The 21,494-nt window shown below is 39.7% G+C and overlaps 1 protein-coding gene across 3 annotated transcripts in view; it reads right to left on the bottom strand.

Annotated features, from left to right (window-relative positions):
• Positions 1-21,494, bottom strand: part of stard13.S (StAR related lipid transfer domain containing 13 S homeolog) — a 162,187-nt gene that overhangs the window by 80,027 nt on the left and 60,666 nt on the right. Inside the window, exon 1 of one of the 3 annotated variants that reach the window (XM_018248449.2) lies at positions 732-1,099. The exons of the other annotated variants lie outside the window; for them this stretch is intronic. Within the exon in view, the coding sequence (XP_018103938.1) occupies positions 732-897 (166 nt within the window). The 5' untranslated portion in view covers positions 898-1,099. Of the gene's footprint in view, positions 1-731; positions 1,100-21,494 lie in introns of those variants that run through there. 3 annotated transcript variants of the gene reach the window in all.

Genomic DNA, 21,494 nt, shown 5'->3' with positions numbered 1-21,494 from the left:
TCTCTCTCTCTCTCTCTCTCTATCTCTCTCTCTCTATATATATATATTTATTTGAATGTGTATTAATAACGTGACAGTAGCTAGTTTTTATTTAGCTACATTGTATATAAAATCATCAAGAAAATAGAGAGCTCCCACATACAGGCACAAAACATAAGAATTATGGCAACAAGCCGCCCTCAAACACTAGTTTGATAAGGCTGGTCTATGTAAATGAATCACAAATGCAGTTTAAATCATTTACATTTTGATTTCTTTGCATTGTAGATAACTGCCTTTAAATGCCGCTATACTGCAGTGGGATTAGTTGCCCTCAGCAGTGGAAGCAGTATGGCAGCTCTGTTCCAATATTAAGTGTAAAATAAGTCTCACTGGGAATAACCTTTGTGAAGGTGTTTTTACTAAACTTCTCTTGTTTACCACCATGTCATTAAATGAAAATCCATCCCACGCCTAAAGCAAATAAACTATAACATCCTCCGTATGTTTTATGATTACAGGAAGTTTGCTTTAGATCAGAAAGGCTTCCTTCCTTTTTCTGGAAGTAGCAATATTGTACCCGGCCCCCGGCACATACAGGTAAAGGCAAACTATATATAAGCAATATACGACACACAGCACCAACTAGGTGACACTTATTTATAAGCCTAGGAGGCTGATCTCTATAATAAGACGATAATAAGAAATATTTAGCAGTGGGATAAGTGGGAATGTTAAAATCTCACACTCACCTTGCTGTATCTTAGCCAGGAGCTGCTGGCGTGCCAGGATCCTGCTCATTCTATAGGGTGATCTCCTTTTCTTATCAAAGCACACATAATACTCCTGGCCTTCAGGTGACACCGAATTTAACCGCTTACAGCCTGTGGTTGGACTTGCCGGCTCTTGCTGCCACATCTCTGCACCCCTGAGTCTGTGTCACTACAATAAGAACCCTGAGCTTTTCCTCCCACTCCTGGTTATTAGACTGCAACTAGTCAGAATGGGGCTGCAATGGGAAAGTTATCCAGCAAGAGAGGAGTGCCAGCAGCTGTACAGTACGACTCAGGATTCCAGGCCTCTCACATGACCCCGGCGGGCCAATCAAAGGCTGCATGTTGAGTAAAAGTACACAGAGTGGAGGCAAAGTCTTTTCAGGCATGTGTAATCCTCCTCACAAATGCACATATTTAAATGACATACCTTGGGGCTGACTAAGCAGTGAAAAGCACTTGTGGTTTGAGGCCAAGAGACAAGTGAGCAGCGGCAATTACAGTGCACAAAAGAATTCCTACTGTATTGTATTGTGTGACCGGCTGCACACGATAGTGACGCTGTTGTTACTGTGAGAGGTCGCACCCTCAAAACACTCACAGCATGGATTTTAATAAACGAAACACATTACAATTTTCATCACAAAAAGGATTAGCCTCTTCTTCAAGCGACTAATCTCTCCGAAAAGCCTTCCCGCTGGCCAGAATCTAAATCGCCTGCCGGATGGCACTTGTAGCGCTTTGTTTTCTGAAATCGACTGAAGTTTCCTCCTGAGGCAACTTCGGAAAACTAAGCACTCCAGTGCTATCCTGCCGCTGATTTAGATTCCAGCCGGCGAGTTAAGGCAGGGGCACACGAGCAGATTTGGGGAGATTTAGTTTCCTGGAGACTAATCTCCTCTTCTTCAGGGAGACATTCTCCCCGAACTGCCTTCCCCCTGCCTTCTACCTGCTTAAATGAAAAATCGCCTGTGCCAATGCACTCGCAGCGCTTCGATTTCCGAAGTCGCCCGAAGTATCCTTGTGAGGCAACTTCGGGCGACCTTGGAAATCGAAGCGTTGCGACTGTCATTGCGCTGGCGTTTTCTCATTATAGCAGGAGGAAGGCAGGGGGAAGGCAGTTAAGGAAGAAAGTCGCCCGATAGACAGGCCCAGATTTGTGGAAAGGCCACCTAGGCCAGGGCCTAGGGCAGCAGGATTTTAGGGGGTCTGCATGCTGCCCAACCACACTCACATTGGTTCAAAAACATAGGGAATGCGCTGGAGATATAATACTTTTTAAAATTTCCTGTGCGCCAATCCCCATTGCTCCAGTCTATAAAATTTGCACGAATTGTTCCTGCTAGAGACACACACGCAAAGATTCGGGGAGATTTAGTCGACCGGAGTTAAATCGCCTCTTGTTTGGGCGACTAAATCTCCCCGAATTTGCCCGTGTGCCCCTGCCCTTACGCAGTTCAGGGAGATTAGTCGCCCAAACAAGAGGTGATTTAACTCCGGTCGACTAAATCTCCCCGAATCTTCGCGTGTGTGTCTCTAACAAGAACAAAAATGCATTTTGGGCAAAGTCAGGATTTCACTGAGGGGAATTCCACTGCAGTCTTTCATGTATTATTCACATTCAATGTACAGGTATGGAACCCGTTATCCAGAATCCCCAGGACCTGGTGGTTTTTCCATATAATCTCCAGATCTCCATACTTTAAAGAACATATCAACCCACAAATAATTTTTTTGCCTAATAAAAAAATCCATAATTCTAAGTAATTTTACACTATACAGTCATTTACAATGTTTTTAGGTTATGTGTACATGTATTGCTATTGAAAGCAGTGTTTGTCCCTTTCTATTCTCTGCCCTGACCGTCAGACTGTTGTAAGACAAGGCAGCTGATTAACAGAACTCTCTTGCTGGAGGAGACTGACTTTGTTTAAAAAGTAACAACCAGGAGTTCAGCAATTGCTGCTTTCAATAGCAATTACATTTACATATAACTTTAAAAGCACTAACAATGTTTACTAAAATAATATTGGAAAGTTGCTTATAAATTGTGTTTTCTTTTATTACTTTCTTTTATTCTTTTATTTTATTGAACTAAAAAAAAATCATTATTTGGGTTAATGTGTCCTTTAATACTAAAACAATCATTTAAACATTTACTTAGTCCAGCAGGATTATTTTGCCTCCAATGAGGATTCGTTATATCTTAGTTGGGATTAAGTAAAAGGAACTGTTTTTTTTTATTATTACAGAGAAAATCAGATTATTAAAAAAAAATTGAAATATCTGATTAAAAAGGAGTATGTGGGAGATGGACTTCCAGAGCTGTCGGCCATCGAAGACTCTTTGAAGGGGGATCAGAACATTTTTTGGCACAGAACTGATGTAACATGCATGAGCACAACCCATCATGAAGCCACAGATTCCGCGCTGCGCTTGTACACATAGCTCCCCTGATGTCATTGCCCATGCGCAGATCGATCATATTTTTTCCCAAAATTCGGTCAAAATCGAGGGAATGCTTAACAGTGACGTGAGACCAGCGGACGGACCTAAAAATATGGTAACTCCTGAAAAAATAGTGGGGGATGAAAGCTCCCATTATTTGGGCTTCCCACATTTCTGAGCTTTTTGGCTAACGGGTTTCCAAATAACAGATCCCATACATACAAGCAAAAGCCTAAAACATATGACAGTGCCAGGGCTGTGGCTACTGCAGTGCCTCATGGAAACATCATAATGTAAATTGCTCATATCTGATTTCTGGAGGGGCATACCAGCTAGTGGCCCGTGTGTGGCCCCCCGACGGGCTTCCCCGATTGATATCTGGCAGAAAGTCTGCAAAATGTAGATTGGGCAGGGTTAAAAATTCTGTCGGATCACGGGCACATCTGTTCGTAGCTGTAGTCCCACGATCCGACTGCCAGTATTGGCAGCATTATGATCCAATCGTTAGGCCCTAGGGATCAGCCCCATATCACTCACCTCAATGTGGGCATATGGGGGTGAGATCTGCTCATTTAGCGACATCGCCAAACAAGTGGATCTCCCTGTGGATGGCCACCTTTAGATCACAGCTCGCCACAGAAAAACTCACCCACCTTCTATTCATTCTTATTGGATTTTTAGAAGTGTATTAATCAAATAGCGAACTGTAACTTTCACCCACTGACAAATTACTTTTAATGAAAGAATAGAAAGTGTGTGAGATTTTCTGTTGCTAGCTCTAATCTCAAACGTACCCCATATTTAATTATCATCTATATTTACAGCACCTCTATCCAGATATTATATATCATTTATTTGTGAAACTTGCAATGTAAAGGTCACCATACTTGGGTTAAAAAACACTGCTGAATCAGTCCCTCTAGAGACCAAATTGGCAGCTTATTGGTCTATATATATGGGACCCCCCTGATGAACCAGCTTGACAGACATCTGTCCGAAAATCAGCCAGATATCAATTGGACAGCTTTGAATATCCTGTTGGACAATGAGCACATTGCTTTGTTGATATGATTCTCAACAAGGGACCTCTGTAGAACACAGTGTATGAACCTGGCACTGTTCTTATCCTGCAATGTGTTCTGGTTGTCATTATACATTCACTATATTTGTCCTGCCATGTATTCTGGGGTGTTATACAAGAAATTGGTCCTGGTATAGTATGAAGGAATCTAGTAAGGGCATTTTTTCACCTTTAAATTTATTTTTAGTACTGTGATGTAGACTGTGATATTCTGAGCCAATTTCCAAATGGTTTTCTTTTTTTATAATTTGTGGTGTTTGAGTTATTAAGCTTTTTATTCAGCAACTCTCCTGTTTACAATTCCAGCAATTTGGTTACAAAGAGCCAACTTACCCTAGCAACCATGCATTGATTTGAATAAAAGACTGGGATAGGAATAGGAGAGGCCCTAAATAGAAACATTTTGAATAAAAGTTGGCAATAAGAATAAATGTGTAGCCTCATAGAGCATTTGCTTTTCAGATGGGGTCAGAGAGCCCCATTTGAAAGATGATTCAGGAGTAGGAAACAAACAAATCAGAAACTACAAAAAAGAAAAAAAAACAAGGCCAAGTTGCTTAGAATTAGCCATTCTATAACATACTAAAGTTAACTTAACAGTGAACCTCCCCTTTAATTAGCCTCCCAATCACCTTCCACCTATGCCCACACAGAATTGGAGAATAGAGAATCAATGACTTTTTCTAAAGTCCGGAGCATATTTCCAAAGGCTAAAACAATGTGCTGCACCAATATACCATTATCTTTGGCTGTGCCCCAACTGTATTAAATGAAAGGTAGTGCTTAATGGTTTCACTGGATTCACCTCCTGCCATTTCTGTTTCATCAGGGAAACACTTAAGGTGGCCATAGACTCAAAGATCCGCTCATTTGGCGACATCGCCAAACGAGCGGATCTTTACCCTATATGCCACTAACAGCATGGCTATATCAGGGGTAATTCGAACGTTCGGCCGTATGGCCGAACTATAGAATTACGATGCGCCAAGGGGCTCCGACGGGTCGGTCGGGTAAAAATCAAACCTTCCCAATCTATATCGTGGCCAGATATCGATCGGAAAGACCCGTCGGAAGCCCCCATACACGGGCAGAAAAGCTGTCAAATCGGTCCAAACGACCGATATCGGCAGCTTTATCTGCCCGTGTATGGCCACCATTATGAAATGGCCACAAACTGATTTCTAGTAGGGAATGCTCCAACACTGAGATTTTAGAAATAAGGCCTATCATCTGAACACCGAAAGTGTGATATCAGTGCTCCAAAGCCCATAATGGATATTGATACAATAAGGATCACTTCCACCTGCCAGTATGAAGACCTCAGTTCATCACAACTCAAACGAGTACTTAATACTCACTCAGACCTGAATAATGCAACCATTCCAGCCCATACAGTAATGTCAACAAAGTAAACGCCTCCATCAATAAGTTGAATAAGTTATCAATAAAATCATTTAAGGTGCTAATAAACTGGTATGAACTCAGGCTATCTTGGTGGAACTGGCAGCCAACTGGACCCTGAACTGGACCAATATTCCTGATTAATTTCTAGGTAGAAATTCAGACCTCAGTTGACACAATCTTCTGCTCATCTTAAAATGTTTTCATGGAACTCATACAATCTGATTATTGGATTTAACATGAGCGCAGAGTGTCCCATCATTTAAGTGGCCAAACTGGGCTGAGATTCACTAATCTGGTGCTCTGCCAAATAAACAGATCTTTATATGTCTAGCCATATTTAGCTAGACATCCTTTCAGGTGTCCACCGGAACAAACACAAAGCAAGCAGATGTGATCCTCTTCTCAAAGTTTCTGTGAATAGGAATTATTGCTACTTTAAAGGGCTAGAGTCTGGTTGCTGCTGGGTTAATGCTATGCGTTCCCCCCAATGCTGAGTTCCAGTCTTTTGTGTTCATTCAGGACAGCTCCAAAGAATCATTATCATTTGTAAAGCATATGAAAAAGTCCTTTCTTCTAACCCAAGAAGAGGGTGACTCAGTCCTATTTAGTCCTATTTATTTGGTACTATTAAAAAATCAGTCACAAACAGCCTTATTCAGGCATCTGACGAACAAACAATAGACAAACAATCAGAGGATTGGCACATCATCACCTTGATTTGTTTGCAAAAGTCTCTGTTTTCAATATTAATATACATGTAAAAAATGTATGGAATAAAACAAGCAGTCCATAGTAAATGCTCCTATTTGGCAGGTAGAGATCAACAATAAACATACTATATTTGTCAATCAGCTTTCCAAACAATAATTGCTTTTCAAGTAAAATTTAAGTGAATTAGGGCTGATTTCAAGCTTTTAGACAAGGTTTTTCAAAAATATTCCCCTTTAAATGCCCCCTTTGCCATTGCCCATAAACTTAGGGGCACTTATGGGCACATTTACTAAGACCCTCGAAGTTAAATCCTTCGAATTTGAATATCGAATTAGAAGGATTTTGCGCAAATACTTCGATCAATCGAAGTAAAAATCGGTCGAACGATTTTTCTTCGATCAGAAAAAGCTTAGAAAACTTATGGGGAAGGTTATAAAGTGGCGAAGTAGGTAGTCGAAGTTTTTTTTAAAGAGACAGTACTTTGACCATCGAATGGTCGAACAAATTTTTATTTGTAATCGTTCGAATCGAAGTAGCCTATTCGATGGTCGAAGCACCCAAAAAAAACTTCGAAGTTTTTTTACTTCGAATCCTTCATTCAAGCTTAGTAAATCTGCCCCTTATTGTTGGATTTTTTTATTGCCAAAAGAGTTCAACCAATTCAAATAACTCCATTTTAGTTTCCAAACTGGACAAAACTTGATCAAGCTGAAAGCTTAATGGTCCATATATGGGGATTCTACTAACAGCCTCCTTGTCTGATATTTATGGAGGTTCAAATATTCCTCAGGAAGGCAGAATAATCCCACTGGACAAGGAATGCTTCAGGCTATGGATGTCATTATTTTCCCATGTGGATCCTTGGCTCAGGGACCAAATATTGGCGATTTAGTCGACTGCTTAGGTGGTAGATAAGGGGTCCCTAACTTTTTTTACTTGTGAGTCACACTAAAATGTAAAACATGTTGGAGAGTAACATAATCATGCAAAAAAAAGTCCTAGAGGTGCAAAATATGGGATGTGATTCACTATTGGTTGCCCCTATGTGGACTTTCCGCCTGCAGGAAGCTATTTGGCAGTACACATGCTTTTTATGCAATTAAAACTTGCCTTTAAGACAGAAATTTAAACATAAACACCTGCGTTTACGCCACTGGAAGCAACATCCAAGGGGTCTGAGCTGAGAGCAACATGTTGCTTACGAGCCACTGGTTGGGGATCGCTGCTATAGACTATAATGGTTTCTGAACAGAAATTGCTGATTATAGGGTTGAGGAGGCTACACTACATCCCTGCCAAATTATCTGTCCTTGTATAGCCATCTTAAGTCACAGCAACTGGTTTGTTGGTTCACAGCCAGTCTTGTTTACCTGCCTTGATAATGATGATCTAGGGGCCTGTTTCCTGCGTACCCCATACTATTGCCATATCTCAATGTTCCTGCAATAACAGAAGCCAGTTGTAAGAAGTCATGTCTAGCTACTAAAGTTGGCTAAATATACATTTTGAACATAAACAAAATATATAAAGCAACCATCTGAAGGCTGCTGTTAGGACAATGTATAGACCAGGGATGTCCAAACCATATTGATTTACTTTATGGTAAACGAACTCTCCCAATATCAGTGGTGTCATTAGAGGAAAGCCAGAGATTGGGACTGCAACTGGTCCTACTATGTACACAAATAATTAGATAATAAGGAAATAACAGAACTGCTATCCTACATGCAATGGTGAGGTCCAGTATATTCCTGGTTTGGGAAGAAAATTCTGGTTATGACTGGGGCCATGGGAGTTTGGGAAAGTCACTAAGGGGATACTGTTATTGGAATTTTTTTTTTATCAAAACACATCAGTTAATAGTACTGCTCCAGCAGAATTCTGCACTGAAATCAGTTTCTCAAAAGAGCAAACAGATTTTTTTATATTTAATTTTGAAATCTGACATTGGGCTAGACATATCGTCAGTTTCCTAGCTGCTCCCAGTCATGTGACTTGTGCTCTGATAAACTTCAGTCACTCTTTACTGCTGTACTGTGATATCAACCCCCCCAGCAGCCTAACAACAGAACAATGGGAAGGTAACCAGATAACAGTTCCTTGATACAAGATAACAGCTCCCTGGTAGATCTAAGAACAGCACTCAATAGTAAAAAGCCAAGACCCACTGAGACACATTTAGTTACATTGAATTAGAGAAACAACAGCCTGCCAGAAAGCAGTTCCATCCTAAAGTGCTGGCTCTTTCTGAAAGCACATGACCAGGCAAAATGACTTGAGATGCACCTACACACCAATAATACAACTAGAAAAAATACACTTGCTGGTTCAGGAATGAAATTTTATATTGTAGAATGAATTATTTGCAGTGTAAACATTGTAACTTAGAAATAAAAACAACATCATTAAAAATCAAGACAGAATCAGTAAACACATACAAATTTTGCAACAAGGTGCATTGGTCCATCTATTCCCAACAGCTGAAGGCTCATAAGAGAAAACACAGCTGTATACTGATCCACAAAACTATGCTAGCAATAAAAACATCTTGAAACATAACTGGTAATATACTGTTTAAACACAAACACAAGCAAATCACCCATCAGTATAAACATTTCACTTTCTGTGTTCCATCTCATTTTGGTCATTTTCATGGATCATAAAACTGTTAAAAGTGAATGAAAGCTGTTTTAAGCTTTGCAGCGAATAATATTTGAAGTATCTGAATCACGGCCGTGTTTTACAATAACAAATGATTTCCTGCCTTCTGATGCTATAACTGCCATCTTGATGTTATTCGAACATACTTTATGACCTAATTCCACTGTGTTTTCACAACATTCATCTTTTTTCATTATCGTAAAAAAGTCAAAAATCGTCAGTGTATTAAACTTTGCAAGCCAAAGTTGCAGACTCAGTAAAAATGTAATGGCTGACTTGATATAAAATAGATCGGCACTTTAAAATGATCACCAAATTAGACAGTCGGTGATTCAATCATTTTGCAGAATTGATTAAACAGACTGGAGGGTCAATAATTAAATACGGCATGCAATCTGTTTGCGTGGCCCGTGGGTTTCTTGTGAGATTGGGCCACACATGGATGGTCAAATTGGACTGGTTGATCATTAAGTTCATGAGCTGAGCAATCCAACCATACTGGGATTTTTAGGGAGGTGCAGCTGCTACCACTTTTTCTTTTTAGCCTTTGAAATGTAGAGTACCGTAATAGCAGCATCTGAATTAGCAGACATTTGAGTAATCTCCATGGGATAGACTGCAAGCATTTCTAGCCGGAATATTATGGCCTACTATAAGCTTCACTGTAGCAGGAACTGCTGTGAGTTATGGACAATTAATGAAGTGAAGCTTATGGGAGAGTTTACACAAGAGACTCCAGTGATTCACAAGACTCTATGGGTTATATCAGTGTTTGGTGGAGTTTTTCAATATAACTTTCCTTGGAAGTCCAGCCTCTGTTTAGAACCCTTTTAGTCCATAACAAAGTTACAGGTAGAGGAAACAATTGGTGTGTCAGTTATAAGTACACGGTTGTCAGCTTTCATTGTTGGGGGACAGAGCCGGTGATGCAGGGGGTGGAAGGATGCCATTTGGGAAAGGATGGTGATGTCAAGGGGCAGTTCAGGATATAAGGGGTTGTGGTTATAATTCAACAGTCCATGACTGGCTAAATAATGTGTCAATCATGGAACAGTCCTGTCTGATCTTCAAAATTCTAAAATCCAGACAGTTTTTAACAAGATTGTCCAGGTCAAAGCCAGACAGGTCCAACCCTACATTAATAAAGACTATTAAAGGAGAATTGAAGCTTAAAGGGGAACTATCGCGAAAAAAAAAAAAAAAAAAAATGATGCATTGTTTCTGAAATACTCAAGTTTATACTCACTATCCCTCTCTCAGCATCTGTTTCTCTTCATTCTGTCTTCATGCAGCAGTTGGGTGTCAGATGAATGATCCAATATATCTTATAGGGGGGGGGCTTCTTTTCCTAGCAGATGAATTAGAGCTCACTCAAATAACTGGTTTCAGTACAAACAAAATCTAACAAAATAACTACCTTTTGCATAAATTCTGCATGTAGAGAGACAGGATTTCTGGCGATTTTACTCGAGGGAGCTCTAATACATCTTCTAGGGAAAAGGAGCCCCAATATAAGATATATTGGTTCATTCATCTGACACCCAACTCCTGAATGAAGAGAGAATGAGGAGAAACAGATGCTGAGAGAGGAATAGTGAAGATAAACCTGATTATCTCAGAAACGGTACATAATTTTCAATTGATTGTATTTGGAAAGTTTCTTATTTCAGTAGGGTGAAGCTTATATAAAATTTTAATTTTCGCAATAGTTCTCCTTTAACTCAATAAGTTGGCTAGAAGTATTGTACATTATGTTTCAGGCTTTTGTACACATAGATTATAAATGTCACAGTATAAGGCTGATTAGTAATTAATACAGATAATTACTACATGGCAACCAGTGCAATTAGCATCAGAATTTAATAATCAGCCCTGTAGCATCAGCTTATATTACAGTCCGACCTCATTTTCTGCTTGTTAATATACAGTACACATAGAATAGAAATGTCACAATATAAGGCCGATTAGTAATTAATACAGATAATTACTACATGGCAGAACAGAAACCAGTGCAATTAGCATCAGAATTTAATAATCAGCCCTGTAGTATCAGCTTATATTACAGGCAAACCTAATATTCTGCTGGATAATTAGTGACGAGCCCTAAGCTTAGCTTCTCAACAGCTGCTCAGAGCCCACTGAGCATGTGAGTGTCGCAGAAACGTTCCAAGATGGTGACCCCCTGTGACAGGTTTGAAGTCCTGGATCATTGCTAATACTGATAAGCTAAAATTTTAGGCTGGTGCAAAAAGTTCAGTATATAAAATATGGCATATTTAGTATTTATTAATTTTTAGTGTTTAGTTCTCCTTTAAGTCCTTGGCTGGACTAAATAGTGCTGGTCTTTCAAGTGTCTTGTGCCACACACCCCATACACATCAATATGTAACTAGAGGACTGCCCACGTACTGTATTGTACAATGTAGCTTTAGGCTTCTCACCCAAAATGAGCTTCGAGTTGGGATTGTAGGCAAATACTGTATAGGAGAGAAAATTACCATTCCTTACAAACTGAACTCTAGTGACTCCCCCCACCGACCACTCTTCAACCCCCCCCCCGTGGCTAGCCCCACAGTTTGGCAACCACCAGGCTACACTGTATTTTATTTGTATAGGAAAGAGTGAGATAGAACACAAGCAGGAGCAGCAGGTGGGTTCCCAGCATAAAACAAAACTACTGCAGTAAGCAAACTCGGTGGGGGTTATTTATTGATGCCCAAATGCTAAAAACTCAAAAGATTTGAGGTTTTTTACTAGAAAATTCTACTTTCTTTAGTGGGAAAAACCCCTCAAATTCGAGATTTTTTTTATACCACGAGGATGCAAAAAGTCTGAATCCGAAAATACTCCATCTTCAACATTTCGAGGTACTGTTTGCAATCTGAAGATATTATGATTTGCGCTGGTTTTTGTACGATAATCCAAACATTTTGGGCCTTTATGCCGATTTCACAAAGAATTTTGACTTTTCGGTCGTCAAATCTGAAAAATTCTGATTTTTTTGCGCAACAATCCAAAAAAGTCATAGTTTTCGTCTATAATTCTAAAAGGTTTTTACTTATCCGATTCTTATGTGTTTTTTTAATGATAAATAAGGGTAAATTGTGGATTTTAGTTTGGTCAGACTTTTTTTTATTGAAAACATCAGAAAAATTCGGATTTTGATAAATAACCCCCTACATGTCCCACAATACAACTGCTGGACATCATACAGATATGAGCTATGACCCTGTGCATATAATCAGCATCGCAGCATGCTACACAAGTGAGTCAGAAAACATCTAATAAAATGCAGATATGTTGAAGCACAATCAATCTCAATCAGTTATCTCTGGTCGGTTTCAGTATCCGCAATGTTATCCAGACATCAACAGTGCAATAAATGTCATTATATCCCGCTGAGGTTAAAGTACATCTGTTACAACTGTATCTTATGTTGTATTATTATTGCTAGGAGCACACAATATATGAACAACATATTTTCCAAGCTGGCAACAAAGACATATAAACAGACTAAAGGAAAAAGAAAAGTAAAAAAGGACAATCACAGGAGCTGGGGGAGTAAAGGAGAAAGCTGCAGCTGAAGACTATTTCTACAGCGCCACCTAGTGACTCATTTAGAAGTTGCATATTGGAAAATATACCCTCACGCTGTGCAGTCTATTATTTAAAAACACAGCTGCTCAAATACTACAACATTTACCTTTTCTTTCTTTTTTTAAAATACACCACATAAACCTTTAAAGAAATGAAAAGAAGGATTCTGATTTAATTTTTGGCTGTGATCTTAAACACCAGCTTTTATCCCTGCAATTTATTATCTCATTTTAAGAGCTTATTCTAGCAGCCATCATCAATACTAACTTAATGCACTTATTGACAGTGGAAGGTTAAAGATACAGGGATAAATAATAAAGTGCTTTAATTACAAGGCGCAACGTCTTTCCTGCAAGTAGCAGACCACTCAAAGAGCCATATATAGTAGGGCTGGATTTTGCCTTCAAACCACACATATATTACTTCCAATGTAATCTAATTATGAGGATAAACAGCAGACAGGTTCTACTTTCTACCAGCTATGACATCCATCATCCTGACAGGTCGCTCCCAGCTGGGCATGACACTATTTTCTATAATGAGACAGGCTGTTCTTACTATATAGGAGACAGCAACCCAGATACAATACAAATTAGTATTCTGTCTATTTAATGTTAACATTGAAAACCATCTGGAGAATAGTCACAATTTCATTTGCTGCTTCAGGCTTGCAAAACCTTTAACACAGCCCTAGAGGACACATACACTAGTTACCTTTTTACATGGCATTAAACATGACAACTCACCACTTATATTACAGACAAACCTCGTTTTCTGCTTGATAATTAATGAGGACCCCTAAGCTTAGCTTCTCAACGGCTGCTCAGACACTTTTCCTGCTGTTGAGAAGCTGAAACTTTAGGCTGGTGCAATTAGTTCATTATACAAAAGATGGCATTTTTAGCCACTTTCATTTTTAGGGTTTAGTTGTAATTGACTCACCAGTAAACCAGTAGTCCATAGATGGGTGGCCCTTCTGAACATATTCAAGTGGATGGGGTTTTGTTAAGACAATAAATTCCACTAGCACCATCATATTACACAGGGCTTTGCCTTCAGCATTCACATTAGCAACTGTCCTCTAAGGCTTACAGCTCACATATAAGAGTTTTCCTAAGGAGCGCATTCATCCAGGCCCGGATTTGTGGAAAGGCGGCGGCATGCTGCCCAACCACACCCACATTGGTTCAAAAACACTGGGGATGTGCTGCAGATACCATCATTTTTTATATTTCTCATGCGCCATTCCCCATTGCCCTGGTCCAGATGATGAAAATTTGCACGAATAAAGGGGAGGGGACAGGGGCAACGAACAGCAGTGGGCCTAGGGGCGCCCCCTATGTTAATCCGGCCCCTGCATTCATCTAATTATAATTGTTCTTTTAGACTGCAGGGTGGGACAGAGCAAGCAACCGGGGGAAAACAGGACCCAAGTACTACAAGGCTGTAATGCATAAATCCATTATTCTGCATACTGCTCATAATTCTTCACCTATAATCTCATATTTAAATCTGGCAAGGACTCATAACATTACTAGGGGTTCCATAAGAAGGTCAGCCTACACACAATGGATCCTAAACTGTGGGGCTGAAGGCTCTGGGGTAGGGTTGACACCTTTTCCCCTGCTGGAGACCAGTCAGGGGGCGGTGATGTCGAGGGGACGGTGCCGTGACATTGAGGGGCGTGGCTGTGATGCAGCAATTGGCCGATCACCGTGTCAATCATGGGGAATCCTACTCGGATTTCCTTATTTGACCCGGGCAGCCCTTCAAAATACTGGGCTGTCCAGGGTTAAAACCGGACAGGTGGCAACCCTAGTCGGGGGGCAGTTAGAAAACCAGTTAGGAACAGATTTGGTAAGAGTGCCTTTTTTGCTCTGCTAGGTAGTTAATAAGAACACAATTTGGGACAAACACTTTTCTGATGTCATAGATTTTATTAAACATTCTATGGATGAATAGCATGATTTAGAAATGTATTCATATGCGTTCAACTCAGCTAAATGGGGCCTGACTGCATGTAGGGCCTCAAAGGGGACCTTAAACCTAATCCATCTGAGAACCACTGCTTTAAAAAACATTTGGCCCACCACTGTTTTAAATAGCAATAAAGTGATAGCCCAGCTGGTCATGACTTACTCCTAAGGAAGCGTGATGGACACGCGTGTTTTTACGGGACGTTTGCTGGGCAGGGCAATTGCACTATATACATTTTTTATTTTCTTCATAATATGCAAATCATCAGGAGCGGTTCAGATTATTAATTTGGCTTTAATCTGTTATCACTCTGGTGAGTATCTGAACTCACTGTGTGAATGCTATGTTGTTTCACCATTGGCTTTTACTAAGCAATGTTTTTGTTATATTTAATTAAAATTTTTTACAGTTCCACGAACCTTAAGGACACATTCACCCACCAGGGGGTACTCAATATTTAAAAATGTACTGCCCTATATATCACTTATGGGTGAAAACATGGGTCAGATTCACTAACGGGTCCGTTTCGCACCCATCGCAATACTTCGTCAGGCGTGAATTCGTTCAGACTACGCCAATTCACTAATATGCAGAGTTTTGTCCTGGCTGCCGAATGCTGGCGACTTTTCAGTAGCGTTACTTCGGCAGTGCGAGCATTTCAAAGAGAAGATTCGCTAGTATTCATTTCTGCTTAGTGCTCAGGTTAATTTGCATAAGGCGGATAATTTAAAGTTGTCTTTACTATAAATGTTGCTGCAAATGGTTTAAGTTACCGGTTTATATTACACATGTCTAGAGAACCTTAATAAAGACAAGAGAGTTAATATAATGCCCTACACATGAGCCCACTGTAAAATGAATGTTCCATACGTTAGGAAATGTCTGGAGAAAACCGGTTCCCCCAAAAAAAGTTTGTTAGGACTTTTGCAGGCAATCACGCTGAAAAAAGGAAAAGACGCCAGCGTTTTTTTGAACTTTGATGCATTTTCGACTTACAGGATATGATGTAAGTGACAGAAGATTGAGGAAGATCGAGCTGCTTTATAGCACTTTGCCTGGTCTGAGGTGGCGAAGGCAACTCTGGCAAAAGAGGTAACGGTCAGTAAAATCTGCATTTTAGTGAATTTGTGGAGTAGCGTCCGTTTGCCAGAGCAAAAGGAGCCTGGCAATAGACTGCGAATGACCGCTAGTGACGGTCTGTTTTGCTAGCAAATTAGCTAGATAGTAATTAAATTGGCGATGTCCCTGCGGGTGGCAACGCTGGGAAAAAGTCGCTAGCGTTAGCCACTTCGCTCTTTAGTACATCTACCCCATGGTGTTTTAATCAAAGACCAGAGTTATTTTTAAACATCCGATTCATAGCGAAACTAAAATATACATTAAGGGGCACATTTACTAGGGATCGAATTTCGAAGTGCTAATACTTTGAAATTCGACCATGGAATTTAAAAAACTCAACAGTCAAAGTTTTTTTTTGTTTGAATTTAGCTGTTTTCGATCAAATTAAAATTGATCGAACGATTTTCAAAATAAAAAGCTTCGACTTCTAAAAACGTAGTCTAATATTGGCTATTGGTTCTAGGAGGTCCCCATAGGCTAACAAAGCAATTCGGCAGGTTTAAGGTGGCGAAGTGTCAAATTCGAAGTTTTTTAAAAGAGACAGTACTTCGATTTTCGAATTGTCGAATATTCAAAGTTTGTTCAATTTGAATCTAATTTTGGCCTATTCGATGGTCGAAGTACCCAAAAATTACTTCGAAATTCAACGTTTTTGAAATCGAAAATTCACTTCGACCCTTAGTAAATGTGCCCCTAAGCATTCCTGATGATTTGCCACTTTTGTACTGGATTTAAAGAAAGTAGAGAATTAAATCAAGGATCAAAGCAAATGTTGTCTTTTAAAACAGCTTGCAACAAAGACAAAAATGCTGCAAAGTATCAGCCTACCATGAATTGTTAGAAATATGGAATAGATATACAGTAGTAACAATCCTGATGGGAATTTTACAGTAGGTAGGATATTCTTTACATGTTTGGCCCAAGGCCTTTACATATTAAATCTAATCAATGGAACGCATCCTCTTCCAAACATGTATGTTCCAGTAATGATCCACTTAAAAATATAATCAATTTTTATGCAAGCTCCATCATGTGCTCTACAATTTGCTGCAGTTTAGGATCCAGGAAAATCCATGTTCAATTTCAGGAGAAATGCTTTATGAAAAAGGATCAATCTGAATGATAAAATAGAACTTTCCCAGGGAGCAAAGATATTGAGCAATAACAGAGAGGAGATCCATATGGCTGGAATTGCAGTTTGCTCCAAGTGACCTTGATTGCTCTAATACTCTTAAAATAGGATATTTTGGGAAGAATCCAGCTAAATCTAGCCAAGGAGAGTAGGAAGACAAAATAAGTAGATATAGACTTGCCCTGTCATCTATTTCTGCAATACCCAGTGTTGGAGGGACCCACTTGGATACCAGGAAAACTCCCGGTGGGTCTAAGTGTCAGTGGGCCCTTCTGTTTCAAACTATTTTGCATATTTAATGTTCATTCCATATTTCTAAATTTACTTTGACACGCAACAATTTTGACATAAGTGCCAATTTATATATACGCGACTCTTTTCTCCAAATGCATTAAAGTCAATGGACGTCTGAATAATTTTGACGCACAACAATTTTGATGAGCAACTATGATTTTATCACATTGAATTTCCGCTGCAGTTTCGTGAAACCATTTGCCGTCGGCGGAATCCGGAAATTTGCTGCGAATCCATGCCTGGCGAATAAATTCGCCCATCACTATTCTTTTATATCTATGACAGCATGCCCAGCTAGTGTAGATGGATAAAAAGCTGTAGTTTAACTGATTTAAGTGCTTTGAAGGTTGTGAGGAGTGCCAATCAAAATATTGGAAAGGGATCTATTATCTGGAATGCTGTGGTTAACCTGGGGTTAAGATTTTTTCTGTAATTTGGATCATCATACCTTAAACTAATTAAAAAAAAAACACAGAACCATTAAATAAACCCAAGTGGATTGTTATGCTACCAATATGGATTCATGCAGCATAGTTACCATCAAATACAATCTACTGTTTTATTATTATAGATATAGAGTAAAAAGGACATTAAATAAAAATGTAATGATTTGCTTTCCCCTGGGACCAGTTTGAGGCATCATAACGTGCCTTCACTTTCAACATCAATACAATGACACTGACAATAATTATATCTCAGTGGAAGTCACTTGTTGCAGACGCTTTATCATGAACTGAGCCTGAGCTGTATTCAAGCTTGATTTTTATTTACTATTTTACAGTAAAAAAAAGACACAGGCTGCAGTCAAACTCACACAAAATCAGACCATTTGACCTAGGTCCTCCTATGCTGACGGTGGAACTGTACCTTTCTGCCTGAAAGAGACACATTCCATACAATTTAACTTATTACACCCAATCAAAGCAGAATCCCACAACCCAAAGCTAAACCCAATACTTTGATGCATAAAATACAGTTCAGGCTGTACAAATGTTAATGTTATTAATTCACCACACTCCTGCAATTCACATGTACTGCACTGGTGGTGCTGGCCCTCAGTTGACCTGGCTTGATCTCTGCAAAAGCAAAATATTCACAGATCCGCACACACAGTCAATTTTTGCAATTTGGGAGCTTACCCCTCTTATTGTATCATCAAAGTTATCAACGTTTCGGGAGGGCGCAACCTCCCTTCATCAGGATCCAGAATAAAGTGCACAATCACCTTTATACCCATAGGGGCACATTCACTAAAGCGCGGAGCGGTTAACGCTAGCGCAGATTCACCAGCGTGACGTCATTTCGTTACTTCGTTACATTTCGCTGGTGTAAATTCGCTAGTGAAGTGGACCTACTCTAGCGCTACTTTGCACCCTTACGCGAGGCGAAGTTGCGCTATGACGAAGGGACGTAACTACGCTAATTCATTAACTTGCGCATTTTACTGAACGTTACCTCTTGCACCAGGCGAAGAGTAGATTGCTTAAAAAAGAGTTGACATTTTTTCTAAGTCCCAAAAAACTCTGGCGTCTTTTCCTTTTTTATGGGTGAAAAGCTGAAAAAGAGCGTAAATTTTTTTGGGGGTACCCTCCTTCCCCCCTACATTTCCTAACATACTGCACCTAAACTATACAGTGGGCACATGTATAGGGCAAAATAACAACTCAAGCTTTCCCAGGCTTGTGTAGTTTAATGTATTTGCTGCTACATATATGTCCATTGTACTTTAACTTGGCGCTGTATGCAAATTAGGCATCGCTAGCGTAACTTTGCTTTGCTTGACAAATTAACACTAGCGCAACTTCGCTACCGTTCGCAACTTCGCATTCTAGTGGATTTGCGTAGCGCTGGCGAAACTACGCCTGGCGAAGTGCGGCGAAGCTGTCGCTGGCACAACTTCGGATCTTAATGAATTTGGCCCATAGTCCTTATACATCTAATAGAACCTTAATTATTGTGATAGTTTCCAAAGTCCAATTGTAGCAATAGAAAGTCCAATCCAGCCATAATAGGAATGTCCAAATCAAGCCCATAAAAATCTTGAAAAATATTTCTAAAAATTGCTTTGTACCTGTCTTTCTCTACCCCCCATTTCTAGAATTTTGTGGGTTTGAGGGGTGAGGAAAAGACCTGATAATCTGGAGGATAAATGCAATTAGTTCCCCATTCTATTAGGTCTTTACCCCACACCCACAGATTGTCATCACTCCTAAGACAGTGCTATTTGAAGCTGTTTGGCAGACACAGGTCACAAATGTGAAAGAAATGGAGGCAGTGGGTAAATTGTAGACTGCAAAATTCTCACCAGGTTGATCTTTAAAGCTATAAACACATATTTATGTTTAAATCTGGGAAGTATCAGTACCACTCTAAGCATGGTCATATTGGGCCGGTGGGACACCAGGAAAAGACTCCTGTGGCCTTCGCTGAGCCAGACTTACACCCACTACTGAGAACTGCGGTCGCTGGTGCTCCACTTTGCCCCAGATGAATGTGAGAAGGAATTATAAGGATTGAGGTATGTGCCGGGGAAAGAGGGGTGGCGTTTGGAGGAGGTGAAACTCACAACTGGGGTGCAAGGCGCTTAGGCAACAACCCCAATGGGCCCTCAATACCCCAGTCTGGTACTGACTCTTAGGGACTTTATCAAGGGTCGGATTTCGAAGTAATTGGAGTTTTTTTGAATTCCTATAACTTTGAAATTGGAATAAAAGAAAACCAACTGAATTTTATTAAAAAAATAAAAAGGTAAATAGGCTGCATTTGAATCGTTCAATCAAAGTAAGATCGTATTCAATTTGATTTTTCAAAGTCCACCAATTGACTCCAGATAGGTTCCCTTCATATACTGAGGCCACTAAAAACGTAAGTAAGGTGACAACCCGAGGTGAAAGACAGAGTTAAGGGCAGGAGCATAAATGAGCCAACAAACACTGCATATAAAAATGATAAGAAATAATTGCTAATACTTTAAAAATGTATTTATAAATACATTTAATATTCACTGCAGGAATATATTATTATAATTATGACATTTCCCCTTTAAAAGGAAGTCCCGATCTTTTTGCACTAGAACAAAAAAAATACGCAAACCATCATGATAACTTGCTTAGGTTTCTAATAATAGAACCAGCAGTAATCTTTGCAGTCAAAAATAACAATTTTAAACATTTTGATCACATTTCCAAACTATGCTTCTTTATTTACATGACATCTGTTCCTAATTCCTCGCCATAATTATCTGTCGCTGCACATCCAAACAGAGGGATCGTGTCTTTCTGATGTGCACTGGTTTGCTAGCTAGTGTCTCTCGTTATATTTATGTATCATTAGGCTACTAAGCCGTGTTTATCTCCATTAAAAACCGACACTCGTAACAGAAAAAATATTCTAGACAAGTGACCAAATTTTCCTGGAAACCCAAACTAAATTGACTGCAATCTAAATAAAGTCCCATTAAGGATTTGGCTGCTGCTTGTGGGCACAGAGCCCAGGTCATCTGCGTGTGGGTCTTTTGACATAGATGTAAGAGGAGCAACAATCCTCCCCAAAATTTTACAGTAACTTGCACAGATCAAACACTATATAAACATATAAACAATACCTATAGCTCTCTGTGCTTGGGTAGAAATAATCAAATTTGAGATATTTTTACCTTTACTTCAGGATAACCCTAACCCCTCCTAGGGTTTCAGCATTTTTTCTGGCAGTCTTGAAGGGTGGCTGGGCAATGACACACAAAAGGCAGAATTGGGTCAGAGTTGGACATGTTTCAGGTGGGCCTATGGAGTTTGTCATCCCTGTTGGAGCTTTTGTTCTCCTTTAAGGACAGCAATTAGAATACTTTGGACTGGGAAGACAGATGGCTTAAAAGAGACGTGAAGGAGTCCATTTATGCCAAACTAGAACAACCATCTCTAAACAGGCCCGGAACACAACTTAAGAAGGAAAACGGTGGGCACTCACAAATCCCACAAACGGGCTTGTAAAAAAACTGAAAACTTTATTTTAGAGCAAAACATCAATACATAGCCTTACGCGTTTGGTCTCATCCAGCACTAAATCATAGGCTTCAAGTTGGATACCTCCACCTCCAGCTGTAGGTCTGAGGCATGAGCACCCAGACCCCATGTATTACTGATGAGATAATAAATTTTTTGGTTTTACACTGGGATTTTTCTTTTGAAATGCGTGAACACAACTTAACATAAAATGCTTCTTTGACATCCTTACCGTGGGGGTTTCACGACAATTCGCACTTCCAGTCATTGAAAAAACAACACATGCCTCAATGAAAATTGTGGTACCATGGTGACTG

The sequence above is a fragment of the Xenopus laevis genome, chromosome 2S (assembly GCF_017654675.1).
Source record: "Xenopus laevis strain J_2021 chromosome 2S, Xenopus_laevis_v10.1, whole genome shotgun sequence".
NCBI lineage: Eukaryota > Metazoa > Chordata > Amphibia > Anura > Pipidae > Xenopus > Xenopus laevis.
The sequence above is the reverse complement of the archived record's forward strand: the minus strand, read 5'-3'. Positions and strand labels throughout refer to the sequence as shown.